The sequence below is a fragment of the Dryobates pubescens genome, chromosome 1 (assembly GCF_014839835.1).
Source record: "Dryobates pubescens isolate bDryPub1 chromosome 1, bDryPub1.pri, whole genome shotgun sequence".
Lineage (NCBI taxonomy): Eukaryota > Metazoa > Chordata > Aves > Piciformes > Picidae > Dryobates > Dryobates pubescens.
Window position 1 is genome coordinate 26,326,951 of NC_071612.1, and position 16,085 is coordinate 26,343,035.

Below are 16,085 nucleotides of genomic sequence, written 5' to 3' on the forward strand. Positions count from 1 at the left end.
CCTTGGGCAACCTCTTCCAGTGTCTCACCACCCTCCTGGGGAAGAACTTCTTCCTAACATCCAATCTGAATCTACCCAGTTCAAGTTTCACTCCCATTTCCCTTCCCCAAACTCCTGTTGCCCAACCCACAAGCATGGCTCTCTACAGCAGGCCCTTTGTTGCACAAATCCAGTGGAATTCATTTCCCCAGACAGGGACCAGCCCCCAGGACACAGACCAGTGAAAGCAACATGTCCATGGCTCCTGCCAGAAAGGCACCTGTGAGCACCTGGCTCTGCTCTGCCCTGTCCTGCTCCATCCAATGTGCCCAGAGAAGGCCAACAAAGCCAGGGAGGGGTTTGGAGCACAGCCCTGTGAAGAGAGGCTGAGGGAGCTGGGGTTGCTTAGCCTGGAGAAGAGGAGGCTCAGAGGAGACCTTCTTGCTGTCTACAACTACCTGAAGGGAGGTTGTAGCCAGGTGGGGGTTGGTCTCTTCTCCCAGGCAACCAGCACTAGAACAAGAGGACACAGTCTCAAGCTGCACCAGGGAAGGATTAGGCTGGAGGTTAGGAAGAAGTTCTTCATAGAAAGAGAGATTGGCCATTGGAATGGGCTGCCCAGGGAGGTGGTGGAGTCACCATCCCTGGAGGTGTTTAGGAAGAGACTGGATGAGGCACTTGGTGCCATGGTTTAGTTGATTAGATGGTGTTGGGTGATAGGTTGGACTCAATGATCTCAAAGGTCTCTTCCAGCCTGGTCTGGTCTAGTCTAGTCTAGTCTAGTCTATGACTTCGCAGCATTAAACTGAACTCATTAGTATGATTCATGACCCCTCCTCCACAGCACCTTGAGAACAAGCATCAGGTTTGCCTGCAGGACCTCAGCTGGATATAAACTACAGCACAGGAGGTTCCACCTCAGCATGGGGAAGAACTTCTTCACTGTGAAGGTCCCAGAGCACTGGACCAGGCTGCCTAGAGAGGTTGTGGTCTCCTTCTCTGAAGACTTCCCAGATCCATCTGGATGTGTTCCTGTGCAACCTGTGCTGGATTGTACGGTCCTGCTCTGGCAGGGGGGTTGGACTCAATGATCTCTTTGGGTCCCTTCCAACCCCTAAGATCCTGTGTGATCCTGTGTGATCCTGTGAACTGTTCATTTCGGATCCCACAAGGAGAACTTTGCTTTGTTACACATCCTTACCACCTTGTTTGTTTGGGGAAAGTTTCTGCATCCTCTTTTCTGAAAGCCCACACCTGTACCTCTCATTTCTGAGAAGAACTAAACCAATGAAGGATCAGTGCTCCTTGCTGAAGACCAGCTACAGTGAGCTGTACAACTGCATCTCAACACTCTCAGAATGGAACCTAACATCCTACACTAATGTTAGTGTAAAATCATGGTGAAATGATGGTAAAATCCAAGCCTGCACACCTGTGATTACAGAAAAGCTCTGTGCTCATTTAACTTCAAAGCAACAGGAGATATTTCCTTCTTTAAAACACACACAGACAAAGGATAACTTTAGAATTGCAGCCCACAGGCCACAGCAGCTGCCAGTACACCAAGCACACTGCCACTGCACTGTACACTACCAAACACTTCCCTTTCAGAACTGTTGGCTAGCCACTGATTTAATGCTGGGAGCAGAAAGCAAGATGAGTGCACAAGGAAAGTGAGAGATTAAAAAGGTTTAAGAGCAGCCTGTGGTTGCTGTGGCATCTGGCAGACAGCACATGAGGAAACTCCTCACAAATATCATAAAATCACAGAACCTTAAGGGTTGGAAGGGACCTCAAAAGCTCATCCAGTCCAAACCCCCTGCCACAGTAAGATCACCTAGAGCAGATCACACAGGAACACATCCAGGTGGGTTTGGAATATCTCCAGAGAGGGAGACTCCATACCCACCCTGGGCAGCCTCTTCCAGGGCTCTGGCACCCTCACAGGGAAATAATTCTTCCTCCTGTTTCCATGGCACTTCCTCTGCCTCAGCTTCCACCACTGCCCCTTGTGCTGGCATTGGGCATCCCCCAGCAGAGCCTGGCTCCAGCCCCTGGGCACTCACCCTGCACATCTTTAGCAACATGAATGAGGTCACCTCTCAGGCTCCTCCTCTCCAAGCTACAGAGCCCTCAGCTCCCTCAGTATCTCCTCATAAGGAAGATGTTTCACTCCCTTCACCATTTTCGTGGCTGTGTGCTGGACTCTTTCATGCAGTTCCCTGAGGTCCTTCTTGAACTGAGAGGCCCAGAACTGGACACAATATTTCAGATGTGGTTTCACCAGGGCAGAGTAGAGGGGAAGGAGAACCTCTCTTGACCTACTGACCACAGCCTTTCTAATCCACCTCAGGATGCCACTGGCCTTCTTGCCCACAAGAGCACATTGCTGGTTCATGGTCAGCCCTCCATGCACTAGGACCCCCATACTGTAGGTTATGGCTCCTGATGCTCTGTACACTTCCAGCAAGGATATCTGATAGGGCTGTGGTCCTTCCTGAGCCCTGTTAACACTGTGCCTGGTGCTACCACTGACAGCAAGGCTGCCCCTCACTCCAAATTATACAGAACTGCATCAACCTCATTCACTCCCTCACTGAGTGAGTAGAGAGGCTGCACTGGATGAAGGACAGTACCTCATCACTGCTCCATCTGTTGGGAAACGAAGGTCGCAGCCTCTTGATGCACACAATCTCCCGCATGTCCTCGTAGGAGGGGTCACTGGGCACCAGGTCATGGTATGGAAGCTGGTACTCCTCCACTATTCCTGAAAGAAACAGTTGGCTGTCACTTCATGAAGACACCTGTGGTAGTTTCAGGCTATGCCTTTAAAATTTTTCACAGATCTTGAACAGGAAAGGGGTAAAATGTAAATAAATCACTGTTGGGTGTAAAAAAGGAAAACAAAGATCATTCTGAACAACCCCATTGGAGAGATCTACCATAAGACTGGTTGCACCAACACCATTTTTCTTCTCTTCTCACTTCTTCACTCTGGAGAGATACTAACTTGCTTCTACTTGACCTTGGCTGCATTGTTTCTGCTCATTCCTCCCTTATTTTGTACAGGGGGGGCTGGGGAGGCAGGGAAGGAGAAACTAGTAGCTTCCCCTGGTCTTTGACCAGGGGGGTTCTTGTGCCGTTTCTTAATTGTAGATTCCTGTAAATATTGTGCATCCTGTGTATTTTGTACATATTCATTGCATTCCATTGCAGAGGGTAGTTTTGCCTGTAAACACAGCTTTCAGTTGCTTCCAACTGGGCTGGGCTGGCAAAGTTCATGGAGGGGGAGCAAAATTTCAACCTACTGTAACACCCTTCCACTACAGTCTTCTCCTCTCATTCTATAACAGATTGACCATGCTGTTTAACAACTAGATGGACTTCCCCCCTCTAGAAGTTGATTCCAGTCAAGTTCCAATATACCACTGCCATGCAAAGACTGGCCAGGTGTCTTCATCTGAAAGTGGAGTTGCTTGCCAAATGAGATGTTTTCTACCACTGCTGTCCAGCTGTGGTCGTTTCAGGCTGTGCCTGGAAAATTTTCCACAGATCTTGAACAGAAAATAGCAGAATGTAAAGAAATCACTATCAGGTGTGAAAAGAAAAGCAATGATAGGCTCTAAGTAATGCCATTGGATGGGTTAACAAACATAAGCTAGTAAGGTAAACTAACTTCCTCTCTTTTCGCTTCCTCTGCTCTGGCTGGTGCTACTGCTTGGCTTTGTTGACCTTGGCTGTGCTCTTTGTTGTGGCTGAGTAGCTAACAAAACAACTCTCTCTTCTTTCTCTCCTCTATCATGTACAGCAGCAGGGAAGGGGAAGCTATTAGCTCCCCTGGTTTGTCCAAGGAGGCTCTTGTGCTGTTTATCAATCATAAATACCTGTAATTCCTGCATATTTTGAATGTATTCATTGCATTTCATTGCAGATTGTAGTTCTGCTTGTAAATATAGCTTCATTTGCTTCCCACTCAGCTGGTCTGGCAATTTAATGTTGGGGGGACTTTTCAAGGCAAGGTACCACCCTTTGTGCACATCAACAATGGCAGGAGTATCACAGACTTTTATTCTTCAACACTGCAAAAATACTTTGGCAGTTTGTATAGGCAGGGCTCATGCTGCTCAGCAGCAAAATTTGCCTCCTATAGGGTGAGCAGGGAGCCAGCACTATGCACAATCCTGCAAGCTTTAAAGACTCATAAAGCCTGGTGAAAAGAGGCAGGCTCAACTCTTACTTCCCACCATTCTGGCACCCAACTGCTGCCCTGGAATTTATCCTGGGCTTTTGCCTTTCCTCAGTGGCAAAACAGAGGTAGTAACACCTGGCATTTTTGTACTGCACAGAGCTCTACACACAGAAAGCACACACAGCCTACATGTACAAGGCTGGATCTATGCCCCAAGTTTGGTTGGCTGCATTGCTTATCTTGCTGTCCTCCTGCTTGAATGCCTGTGTGGTAGTTTAGAGGCTAGGTGGCTTTAAGAACCACAAAGTTACAGACCTCCAGAGGGAGCAGAGGACCCAGGAGGTGGACTGTAAGATGTATTTCATTCCCCTAAGTCCTGCATCCTTATAAAACTGGCTGCAGAATCAGTGTTCTTTCCTTTTCCCTCTATTCTCCTGGGAGGGACATGCAGGCTATTATCTCCTTGTGGGGAAGTGAGGCCCGGAGTTTAGCCTTGGCGATGCTGCCAATTAGGCCTAAAGTGGCTTAATTGGGGCCTGGAGCTGCCAAGCTGAATTTTTGCTGTGTCACATTGGTTTGGTATAGAGGGTGAAGGCTTGGCAGGCATGGGGAATGAAGGCTTGGGTTTGTTGGCCTGGTTTAAAGGGAGCTTTGTGTGAAGCTTTGGCTTAATGGGGTCCTGCGTTAAGGCCAGGACTTGACATGCTTTGTACTGTTGTACATAGTTGTGAATAGCCTTTCCATTTAAACTTTCCAACTCCCCAATCTTGTGTGTGGAGAGTTTTTCTTTTGCCCCTTTTGGAAGAGGGTTAAAAGCACAAACCTGCCCTGCTCTAAGCCAAGACAGCCTGAGACCAGAAAGAACTGAGGCACATCAATGATATGACGACCATGCAATATGTGTCATCCTTGCTTTTTTCCCCCCCTACTTGTATATGGGCTGTTTATTTTCAATAGTGGCACAGCACACTCCCAAATTGCTTGCTCCCCTCCCTGTTTAACAGAACAAAGAAATCTCTATTGGCTTTCTGCTAAAATAGCAGAGAGCTACTCCCAGCTCAGCAGAAATCTGCTGCCGTCGGAAAAGGCCCCCAGATGAGTTCAATAGCCTTTCTTCAGTGCAGGCATCTGCTGCCTTCAAATGAGCCATTAAAATACAATCTAAACCTTTGCTGTTGAAATAGCACTGACTGGTGCCTTAAAACAAGTTCCAACAGGAAAACAGCTAACAAGAGAGTTACCTCTCTGTTTTATCCACCTTGGTTTATTACGGTAGAAACAACCGCCCGGGGACAAGGATGCAGCGGAACGTTTGGGTTCTAAACAGGGTGCACCGACACAATTAGAAGTGATCTCTCAGCTCTTTACCTCCTGAAACACATCTCCTTGCTATCTCCCAAAGGATGAGTCCAAAGCTGTACATATCAGCCATGATGTAGGACTGAAAGTGATTTCTGTTCAAGCTTTCATCCAGCACCTCAGGAGGCATATAGCGTTTTGTTCCTACACGGGTGTTTGGAGGTATGTCTACCTCGTTTGTATCGCTGAAAGAAAAAGAAAGGAGGGGGGTGGGAAAGGGCATCAAACATGCAAGAAAGTGGTTTCAACAACAACAACAACAACAAAAAGCAATGTGGATGAGAGAAGCAGTAAATTTACACCACCACATTCAAAAGGTCAAACGGAATGCACGATCTTAATGGAACAACTCTTACAAGGAAAGCCTCTTAGTGTGAAGGCAACTCTTACAAGGCTGACCGGCCTGAGGCTATGTTAAGCATTCAAATGCAGAGCCACAATGCAGATAAGACTACAGGGGGGATGCTGTAACATTTGTGAGGTTTCCTTTGCATTGGCCTGAGCTCTGATGCTGGTGGTAACAATCAAACCTTCCCTAAATGCTCTTTTCTAAACATACTCCACCACCTAATGTTTTAGTTCCAGCAACTAACTGAGACACCCAAGAGCTGGGGCTGTACCACTTAGGTGTAGCAAATCAGATCTACAAGGAAGTGGACTCTAACCATTTTTGCTGCATGCATTACGTGTTATCCCTCCCAACCTTCACAAACCAGAATGTGTAAACACATAGAGGTAAACATGTAGAAAACCCCCAAAACCTAACCAAAAGTGTCACGTGCCACACACTGACCAGAAGAGACAATGTACATCTAACAAGAACCAAGCTTCCATTCATCATGTGACTGGATTTATTAAATCAAATTCAGCCTCTCCTCATCAGGCTCCAAGACCCTTCATCATCCTTGTAGCCCTCTGCTGGACTCTCTCAAGTAGATCCCTGTCCCTCTTGAACTGGGGAAATGCATCTGATGTGCTCCATAGTGAAAAAGCTCCTACTTGCTACTGCATCATGTGTTTATGCGACATCCTCCCCCACACAAGCAGCCCCACCTCACACACAGCTAAGCAGAGTGTTCTGGCCTTACTGCAGGTGCTTGTGTGCATGTGCAGGCTCCCTCAGCCAACAGCTAAACCAGCACCTCCATCAGATTTACCAAGTGTTCCTCATTCTCCTCACTGCTACTCACCTAATGAACTTAACAGCCAAGCCCAGGTCTGCTATGCAGCAGGTGCCGTTCTTTTTCACCAGGATGTTCTTGCTTTTTAGGTCACGGTGGGCAATAGCAGGTTTGCCCTGAGTGCTGAAGATTTCAGTGTGCAGGTGGCACAGGCCACTCACAGAAGAGTAAGCCAGCTTTAGCATGGCTTTTGTGTCCAAAGTAGTAGATTTTAGATAATCATAAAGGGAACCGTTCTCGTGGTAGTCGGTGATGAGATAGAGCTGGGTCCAAGATCCTGTGCCTTTAATGTCTGCAGCAATGAATCCTATAAAAGACAAACAAACAGACTGATACTTTCCCAGGGCTCTTGGGTTTTTTTGAATGTCAGCCACTCCAAGAGTTTCATTTAAATAGCATATTTCATTTCTTTCACCTCCATGCAACTTCATGCCATTCAACCATGCCTCACCTCTAGCCATTAACACAGAGCCCAGGTATGGAAACACTAGCGGGCTGGTTGGATGAGCCAGGGAATTCCAGACCTGTCAGCCTGACCTCAGTGCCAGGCAAGATTATGGCACAGGTCATCCTGACTGCAATCACACAGCCAAGGGATCAGACCCAGCCTGCAGTGCTACAGGCTGGGCTCAGAGTGGCTGGAGAGCAGCCAGGCAGAAAGGGACCTGGGGGTAGTGGTTGATAGTAGGCTGAACATGAGACAGCAGTGTGCCCAGGAGGCCAAGAAGGCCAATGGCATCCTGGCCTGCATCAGGAGCAGTGTGGCCAGCAGGAGCAGGGAAGACATTGTACCCCTGTACTCAGCACTGGTAAGGCTACACCTTGAGTCCTGTGTCCAGTTCTGGGCCCCTCAATTTAGGAAAGATGTTGAGATGCTGGAAGGTGCCCAGAGAAGGGCAACAAAGCTGGGGAGGGGTCTGGAGCACAGCCCTGTGAGGAGAGGCTGAGGGAGCTGGGGTTGCTTAGCCTGGAGAAGAGGAGGCTCAGGGGTGACCTCATTGCTCTCTGCAACTTGCCTGAAAGGTGGTTGTAGCCAGGAAGGGGTTGGTCTCTTCTCCCAGGCAACCAGCACCAGAACAAGAGGACACAGTCTCAAGCTGCATCAGGGGAGGTTTAGGCTGGAGGTTAGGAAGAAATTCTTCCCAGCACGAGAGATTGGCCATTGGAATGGGCTGCCCAGGGAGGCGGTGGAGTCACCATCCCTGGAGATGTTTAGGAAGAGACTGGATGGGGTGCTTGGTGCCATGGTTTAGTTGATGAGATGGTGTTGGGTGATAGGCTGGACTTGATGATCTCAGAGGTCTTTTCCAACCTGGTTAATTCTATTCTATTCTATTCTACTCTATTCTGTTCTGTTCTGTTCTGTTCCGTTCCGTTCTAAAAAGAGATGTGGTGTTTGGAGCAACAGCCCTCAACCCCCCTATTTGATTGACTTTTATTTATGTGTCAGTAATACCCAGCTATGTTCAGCAAACCTTGAAATATCCTTCATTGGAGAAGTGCTGGGTGGCTAACTGCAGAGGACAGAAGGTTACAAAGGACACCGGAAGGGGCACTGGACAACAGCAAATACAAAACTATTAGACCTAAGAAGCATGTGCACCATCAAATCATTCTCTTTAATTTCCACTCACCTAGAATATTCTCATGCCTCATCAGGACAGTCTGGTAGATTTCTGTCTCTCTGAACCAGCTGGCCTCCTCCATGGTAAAAAACACTTTGACGGCTACCTTCTCACCACGCCACTTGCCCATCCAGACCTCTCCATAGCGACCCTTCCCAATCTGCTTTACCATCTGGATCTGCTTTGCAATGGTCCTTTGAACCTGTGAAAGGCAAAGATGGGCAATTATAACTTGCTCCATAGAAACCTTCTGCATTCATCAGCAGTGTGCAGATGACACCAAGCTGAGTGGTGCTGTCGACACACCAGAGGGACAGGAGGGCATCCAGAGGGACCTGGACAAGCTGGAGAGGTGGTGCCCAGGTGAACCTCGGGAGACTCAGTGGGGACCTTCTCACTCTCTACAACTACCTGGAGGGAAGTTGTAGTCAGGTGGGGGTCAGGCTCTGCTCCCAGGTAACTTGTGACAAGAGGGCATGGCCTGAAGCTGCTCCAGGGGAGGTTTAGGTTGGATGTTAGGAAACAACAAAAGGGGAATTAGAGACTGGAATGTGCTGCCCAGGGAGGTGGAGGAGTCACCATCCCTGGAGGTGTTTAAGAAAAGCCTGGATGTGGCACTTGGTGGCATGGTTTAGCTGATGTGGTGGTGTTAGGTCATAGGCTGGGCTTGATGATCTCAGAGGTCTTTCCCAGCCTCCATAATTCTGTGACTCTGTTTATGACCATTTGTTTTGTAGATAAACGATGAGGTTTTGTATTAGACAACATAAAGAAGAAAAACATAGATGTGTACTTATGCAAAGCTGTTTCCAAAGACCCAGCTTTCCTCTTCTGTCCTTTAAGCAGAAACCCATTTTTGAGCCCTCCAATGCATTATTAGACTTCCAAGACGGTGGCTTTGGGGCCATTTGTTTTGATTAACATCAGTGAAAAGCCAAGAGCAGAGACTAGCCCTAATCTTTCTGCCTGATTTCTTCTCTTTGATACTCTCACACAGTGATTGAACAGCAGCTCTATTACATTGGAATTCTGCTGCAAGGTTTTGTAATGTCATTTTAGCCTCCTGGCTTTCCATTTGCCCCATTTTAAAAATGCATCCTGAACAGTAATGCAGTTACCTCAGGTAACTCAATTTGTGCAAACAGATGTAATGGCATCATAAAGCACAGGGAATTATGATACTTAATGATGAAAAGTTCCTCATTAAATTACATTAAGAAAATGAAAAACACATTCCTGTTATGGCTTTTCAGGTGGCAGAACACTATGTAAAGGGCCCTAACCTGGCTTCCTCTTGCTAGGACTGGTCAATTTCCTATGGAATATTTGCTTTATTTTAAGGACTTCAGCCCTTCTCTGAATCCTAAACTGATCCTGATTTCTGAAACAAATCAGTTAATTAGAATACTTAATGATGACAAAGTTCCTTCTTTAATTACATGAAGAAAATGAGAACCACATTCCCGTTATGGCTTTTCAGGTGGCAGAACACTATGTAAAGGGCCTCAACCTGGTTTCCCCTTGCTAGGACTGGTCAAACAATTTCCTAGAGACTCCTTGTTTTATTTTAAGGAATTCAGCCTCTCTGTTTGAATCCTGAACTGATCCTGATTTCTAAAACAAATCCATTAAGCAAAATTGCTGGCAGGTTTTCAGGTGGCAGAATACTATGTAAAGGACCTCAACCTGGCTTCCCCTCGCTAGGACTGGTCAAGCAATTTCCTATAGACTATTAGTTTTATTTTAAGGACTTCAGCCCTTCTTTGAATCCTAAACTGATCCTGATTTCTGAAACAAATCAGTTAATTAGAATACTTAATGACGATAAAGTTCCTTCTTTTAATTACATTAATAAAATTAAAACCACATTCCTGATATGGGTTTTCAGATGGCAGAATACTATGTAAAGGACCTGGCTTGGACAGCAGCACTCTGAGCTGGGGTTAGGAACTGGCTGGAGGCTGAGCCCAGAGATTGGTGGTGAATGGTGCCACAGCCAGCTGGCAGCCAGGCACCAGTGGTGTGCCCCAGGGATCAGTGCTGGGCCCCATGCTCTTTAATATCTTTATTGATGATCTGGATGAAGGGGTTGAGTCCCTTATCAGTAAGTTTGCAGATGACACCAAGCTGGGGGCAGGAGTTGATCTGTTAGAGGGTAGGAGAGCTCTGCAGAGGGACCTTGCCAGGCTGCACAGGTGGGCAGAGTCCAAGGGCAGGAGATTTAAGTCACCTAAGTGCCACGTTCTACATACTGGCCACAAGAACCCCATGCAGTGCTACAGGCTGGGGTCAGAGTGGCTGAGAGCAGCCAGGCACAGAGGGACCTGGGGGTACTGGTTGATGGTAGGCTGAACATGAGCCTGCAGTGTGCCCAGGTGACAACGAAGGCCAATGGCATCCTGGCCTGGATCAGGAACAGTGTGGCCAGCAGGAGCAGGGAGGTCATTCTGCCCTGTGCTCAGCATTGGTTAGGTCACACCTTAAGTCCTGAGCCTGTGAAACTGTAATTCAGCAAACTCTTCACACAGAGCACTGAAATAAATATCCCTGGTGTTCCTTCCCTGACTTTGCTTGTGGATCCATGGGGGGCCAACAGCTCCACCCACACTTCTTGCTGTTTTGAGGCCAACGGGGTTCTCCATGATAGCACAGGATTGGTTGTGCACCCCAGTTTGTTGGTTTTAAGATTTCATTTCCAACTTACTGTACTCCTCTCTTGGTTTAAAATCTGATTGGCAGTGTACCCATTAGAAGAAAAATGTTCTGCACAGGAGGAAAACATTTACTTTTTAGCACAGAGCAACACATTGTCATAGATTTGCAGCTTATGCCCCAGGAATAATCCCTCTGGGTGTGTCAGTCCTTGCATAGGAAATAAGACAGTCAGAAACAAATTCCTCCATGATAAAAGTCCAGAGCATTATGGCCAGGCACTTTCCATACTCTTATTTGAGGCAAGGCCCCAGAAGTATTAATTTGTGTATTTCTAGGCAGCCTGTAGTGGTTGCAGCTGCCTGGGAAATGCAGCAAAACATCTCTTACCATGGGCAAGATTCGTTATAGAGCTGGCTTTATTTCTCTTCCACAACAAATCATTACTTAAAGGGAATGTCTGGGGAAAAGAAGGTCTGCATATTCATAGGCAAAGAGGGAGGGGGAAAGAGTGCCTTCAGGAAGAATAGTTGCTCCAGTGGCTCAGCACTGGTGTCCAGTTCTGGGCCCCTCAGTTTAAGAAGGACATTGAGACACTTGAAGGTGTCCAGAGAAGGGCAACGAGGCTGGGGAGGGGTCGCACAGCCCTGTGAGAGGCTGAGGGAGCTGGGGTTGCTTAGCCTGGAGAAGGGGAGGCTCAGGGGAGACCTTCTTGCTCTCTAGAACTACCTGAAAGGTGGTTGTAGCCAGGAAGGGGTTGGTCTCTTCACCCAGGCAACCAGCACCAGAACAAGAGAACACAGTCTCAAGCTGTACCAGGGCAAGTTTAGGCTTGAGGTGAGAAGAAAGTTCTTCCCTGAAAGAGTAATTGGCCATTGGGATGTGCTGCCCAGGGAGGTGGTGGAGTCACCATCCCTGGAAGTGTTCAAAAAGGGATTGGATGTGGCACTTCTTTCTAACATCCAATCTACATCTGCTCTTCTCCAGTGTGAAGCCATTGCCACTTGTCCTGTCCCTGCAGGCCTTTGCGAACAGTCTCTCTCCAGCCTTCTTGTAGCCTCCTTCAGGTACTGGCAGGCTGCTATGAGGTTTCCCCAGGCTGAACACCCCCAGCTCCCTCACTCTGCCCTTGCAGCAGAGATGGTCAAACTCCCTGATCATTTTCATGGCCCTCCTCTGGACCCTCTCCATCAGGTCCATGTCCTTCCTAATTTGAGGGTTCCAGACCTGCACACAGTACTCCAGCTGAGGTCTCAGCAGAGCAGAGCAAAGTGGCAGCATCACCTCTCTGGCTCTGCTGGCAATGCTGCTTTGGATGCAGCCCAGGCTGTGATTTGCCTTCTGTGCTGCAAGCTCACACTGGCTGATAGTGGAGCATTGGTATGGGATATGATAGAACTTTCTTAAAGCCTAAATAATGGAGTTTCTCTCAAAAGAGGCAAATGGCCATGGGTTTTGCAAGCTTAGCACCAGTGACAGCACTCACTTGGCAGCTGGGCTCAAGAGCTATGCTAATTGTCAGAAAATTGGATTTTTAACAAAAAGTCAGCACTCTGAATGGGACTCTAAGCACTTAGTCCTGCCAGAATAAATTGAGTTTGGTCAGATTTTCACCAACCACTCAGCCTGTTGCTTAATTGTCTGGAATTATAAAAACCTGCAGTTTAGTTACTTTCCCCCCCACCCTCAGATTGTAGAAAAAGAGCTGTGGGGGCAAAACCCAGATGCCTAATCATGCAGTGCGTGGAAACTGGACAATGTCTGCAGTAACAGGATCCCTACAAACTAATAGGTTTGGGAGACAGGTGGGACATCATCAGACATCATCTCAAAAATGAAGTGAATGACCTGGGGGTCCTGGTGGATGAGAAGCTCAACAGGAGCCAGCAGTAAGCACTTGCAGCCCAGAAAGCCAACCAGAGCCTGGGCTGAAGCAAGAGAAGTGTGGCCAGCAGGGCAAGCAAAGTGATTCTCCCCCTCTACTCCACTCTGGTGAGACCACAGCTGGAGCACTGTGTCCAGTTCTGGAGCCTCTATCACAGGAAGGATCTGGAGGTGCTGGAAGGTGTCCAGAGAAGGGGCACGAGGAGGAGCAGAGGGCTGGAGCTGCTCTGCTATGGAGACAGACTGTGAGTTGGGGCTGTTCACTCTAGACAAGAGAAGGCTCTGAGGAAACCTCATTGTGGCCTTCCAGGATCTGAAGGGGGCTACAAGAAAGCTGGGGAGGGACTTTTGAGGGTGTCAGGGAGTGACAGGACTGGGGGGAATGGAGCAAAACTAGAAGTGGGTAGATTCAGATTGGATGTTAGGAAGACGTTCTTCCCCATGAGGGTGGTGAGAGACTGGCACAGGTTGCCCAGGGAGGTGGTGGCAGCCTCATCCCTGGAGGTTTTTGCAGCCAGGCTGGATGTGGCTGTGAGCAACCTGCTGTAGTGTGAGCAGGGTTGGAACTGGCTGATCCTTGAGGACCCTTCCAACCCTAAGAATTCTATGATTCTATGAAATCTAATTTAATTTTCTCAGAGGCACTAGTTTTAATGAATAACCTACCTCTTTTCTGTTTGTTTTGTTTTTCATTATTATTTCTCACAGTACTAAGAACCAACAATTGCCCCCAGAAATCAAACAAACTCCTGGTGAACAGAACTGTTCTGCCACAGAAGGCAGAACTTCTGCCTTTTCAGAAGGCTCAGCCATACAGAAGTCAGTTCACAAATAATCACAGACTCCATCCCTGTGCCCCTTAAACCTTCGAGACTGCCACACACTGCAAGGAAAAATAACTCACTCTTGACTTCTGAATGCAAAGTGAAGTCCAGACATAAAAAGGTTCCAGGTTTGATGAATTGCAGTTCCCTTTTACATAAAGACAAAGTGCCAGGGTTTGAAATGCTATTGTGTGCTGCACAGAATAAGCTAGAAAGTGAGATCAGCAGGCCAAGTGCTGTCCTGTACACTGGGGTAGCTCCTGAGGAATGTATGTGAATTCTGTTAGCCTGTACTTACCCCGTGGTGTCTAAAAGAAGAAATGAGCTATGGTGAACAAAAACAAACCCTAAGCTTCTCTTTTTCTCTCCTGCTTCTGAAACAGCTGCCCTCCAGTTGAAATCCTTTCCATTTCTGGGAGAGGGAAAAATAAATCCCCAAACTAAAGCAACAACTGAGGGCACATCAGTAAGATCTCCTGTGCCTTGCTTTGCCTTTCCACTTGTTACAGTTCAAAGGGGGAACTTTAGCCTAGTCCCTGACTGCAAACACTGAAAGTAAATGACCATTGTATGTAAAAGGAAAATGATCATAGAATCATAGAATAATTCACCTGGACACCAGCATGTTTATAAGATCACTTCATCCAGCAAGTTTGCTTAACTGATTTGTTTTAGAAGTCAGGATCAGTTTAGGATTCAAACAAAGGGGCTGAATTCCTTAAAATAAACCAAATAGTTGATAGGAAATTGCTTGACCAGTCCCAGCAAGAAGAAACCAGGTTGAGGTCATAGAATCATAGAATCAATAAGGTTGGAAGAGACTTCAAAGATCATCACCCAACACCTCATGACTACTAAACCATGGCACCAAGTGCCACATCCAATCCCCTCTTGAACACCTCCAGGGACAGTGACTCCACCACCTCCCTGGGCAGCACATTCCAATGGCTGATAACTCTCTCAGTGAAGAACTTCCTCCTCACCTCCAGCCTAAACCTCCCCTGGCACAGCTTGAGACTGTGTCCTCTTGTTCTGGTGCTGGTTGCCCGGGAGAAGAGACCAACCCTCACCTGGCAACAACCTCCCTTCAGGTAGTTGTAGACAGCAAGAAGGTCTCCCTGACCCTCCTCTTCTCCAGGCTAAACACTCCCAGCTCCCTCAGCCTCTCCTCTATTTAAAAGTCACTCTCTGTGTGATGTGAATATGCTTTCTCTTTAGGGTTTCTGCCAGAATTTTTCAGGTTGTTATTACTTATACAGTCCCCCTGGATCCATCCGGGGGCGGGAAGCGGGGGGGGAAAGACGCTGAGGGGTTTCTGTGTTGTTTATAAATGGTCAATATCTCTCTATTGTCTATCTGTTGGATGTTTTGTATATATTCACTGCATTTCCTATTTCCAGATTGTATTTTGCTTGCAAACAGAGCTTCATTTGCCTCCATCCCACACTGAGCTGCTCTGGGGATTTCATTTTGGGGGGGTAACTCTCCAAATCGGCTGGGGGCTAATTTCGACCCACCACATCACTGTCTTTTTTTGGCTTCTCACGTTGGCATTACAGTAATACAGCTTCTTTACCAGCAGAGGGAGCCCGGAGCCGCTCCCTGAGCTCTGCGACTGCTCGATCAGATCCTTCAGCGACTCTCCAGGGGGAATGTAGGTCTCATCCTGCTCCAGCCCAATGCTGTAGCGAGGCCTCGTCTCCTGCCGTTTGTGTCTGTCGGGTTACAGCAAAGCGAAATCAGCTTTAGCTATGACCAACACAGGTGCAATGAATAATGCACATCACCCTTCATTTGCTTCCTTTAGGGGGTGGGGTGGGGTGGGGTGGGGTGGAATGGAATAGAACAGAACAGAACAAACTCACAGCTCCCCGTGTTTCCCTGAGGAACATGCTGGATTTACTGCCCACAATAGTATTTTTGGTTGGTTGGTTGGGATTTTTTAGCAACTGTGTGCAGTACCGTAATGTTAAGTTTAAAACTCAAAGACCATGCACTGAGGGGTAAGTGTGCAAAGCAACTAAATGTCACTCTCTCAAGAAACTTAAATAGGCTCACAACACAGACCAAGCAAATTATCTTCTACTGACTGCAGAGGGGCTTTCAAGAGCCAGGAGGTAAGGTCATAGGATCTGGGACTGTTTCAAACACATGACAAATTATTTAACCATAATGTATGTAGAGGGTGATATCATTCTGAACACATTTACTTACATTCCTGTGCCACTCTCTTTTTGTTCAGTTTTTTAATGATCAGTTCTTTGACGCACAAACACATTCAGAAACCTTAGGTTTCTTTATCCTACATTGTCCTGTGGATTTCTTAGGACTTGGTGAAGACTAATCTGTGCTTCTACCTGAGCAGCTTTTGAGGATGCTGTGCAAAACATTC

At 47.4% G+C, this 16,085-nt stretch overlaps 1 protein-coding gene across 1 annotated transcript in view; it reads right to left on the reverse strand.

Annotated features, from left to right (window-relative positions):
• The window catches only part of BMPR1B (bone morphogenetic protein receptor type 1B), a 39,551-nt gene that overhangs the window by 2,619 nt on the left and 20,847 nt on the right, over window positions 1-16,085 (reverse strand). Inside the window, exons 5-9 of the mRNA XM_009902724.2 lie at window positions 15,270-15,408; window positions 8,343-8,535; window positions 6,718-7,015; window positions 5,537-5,712; window positions 2,616-2,746 (exon numbers count right to left, since the gene is read on the reverse strand). Of these exons, the coding sequence (XP_009901026.2) occupies window positions 2,616-2,746; window positions 5,537-5,712; window positions 6,718-7,015; window positions 8,343-8,535; window positions 15,270-15,408 (937 nt within the window). The remainder of the gene's footprint in view (window positions 1-2,615; window positions 2,747-5,536; window positions 5,713-6,717; window positions 7,016-8,342; window positions 8,536-15,269; window positions 15,409-16,085) is intronic.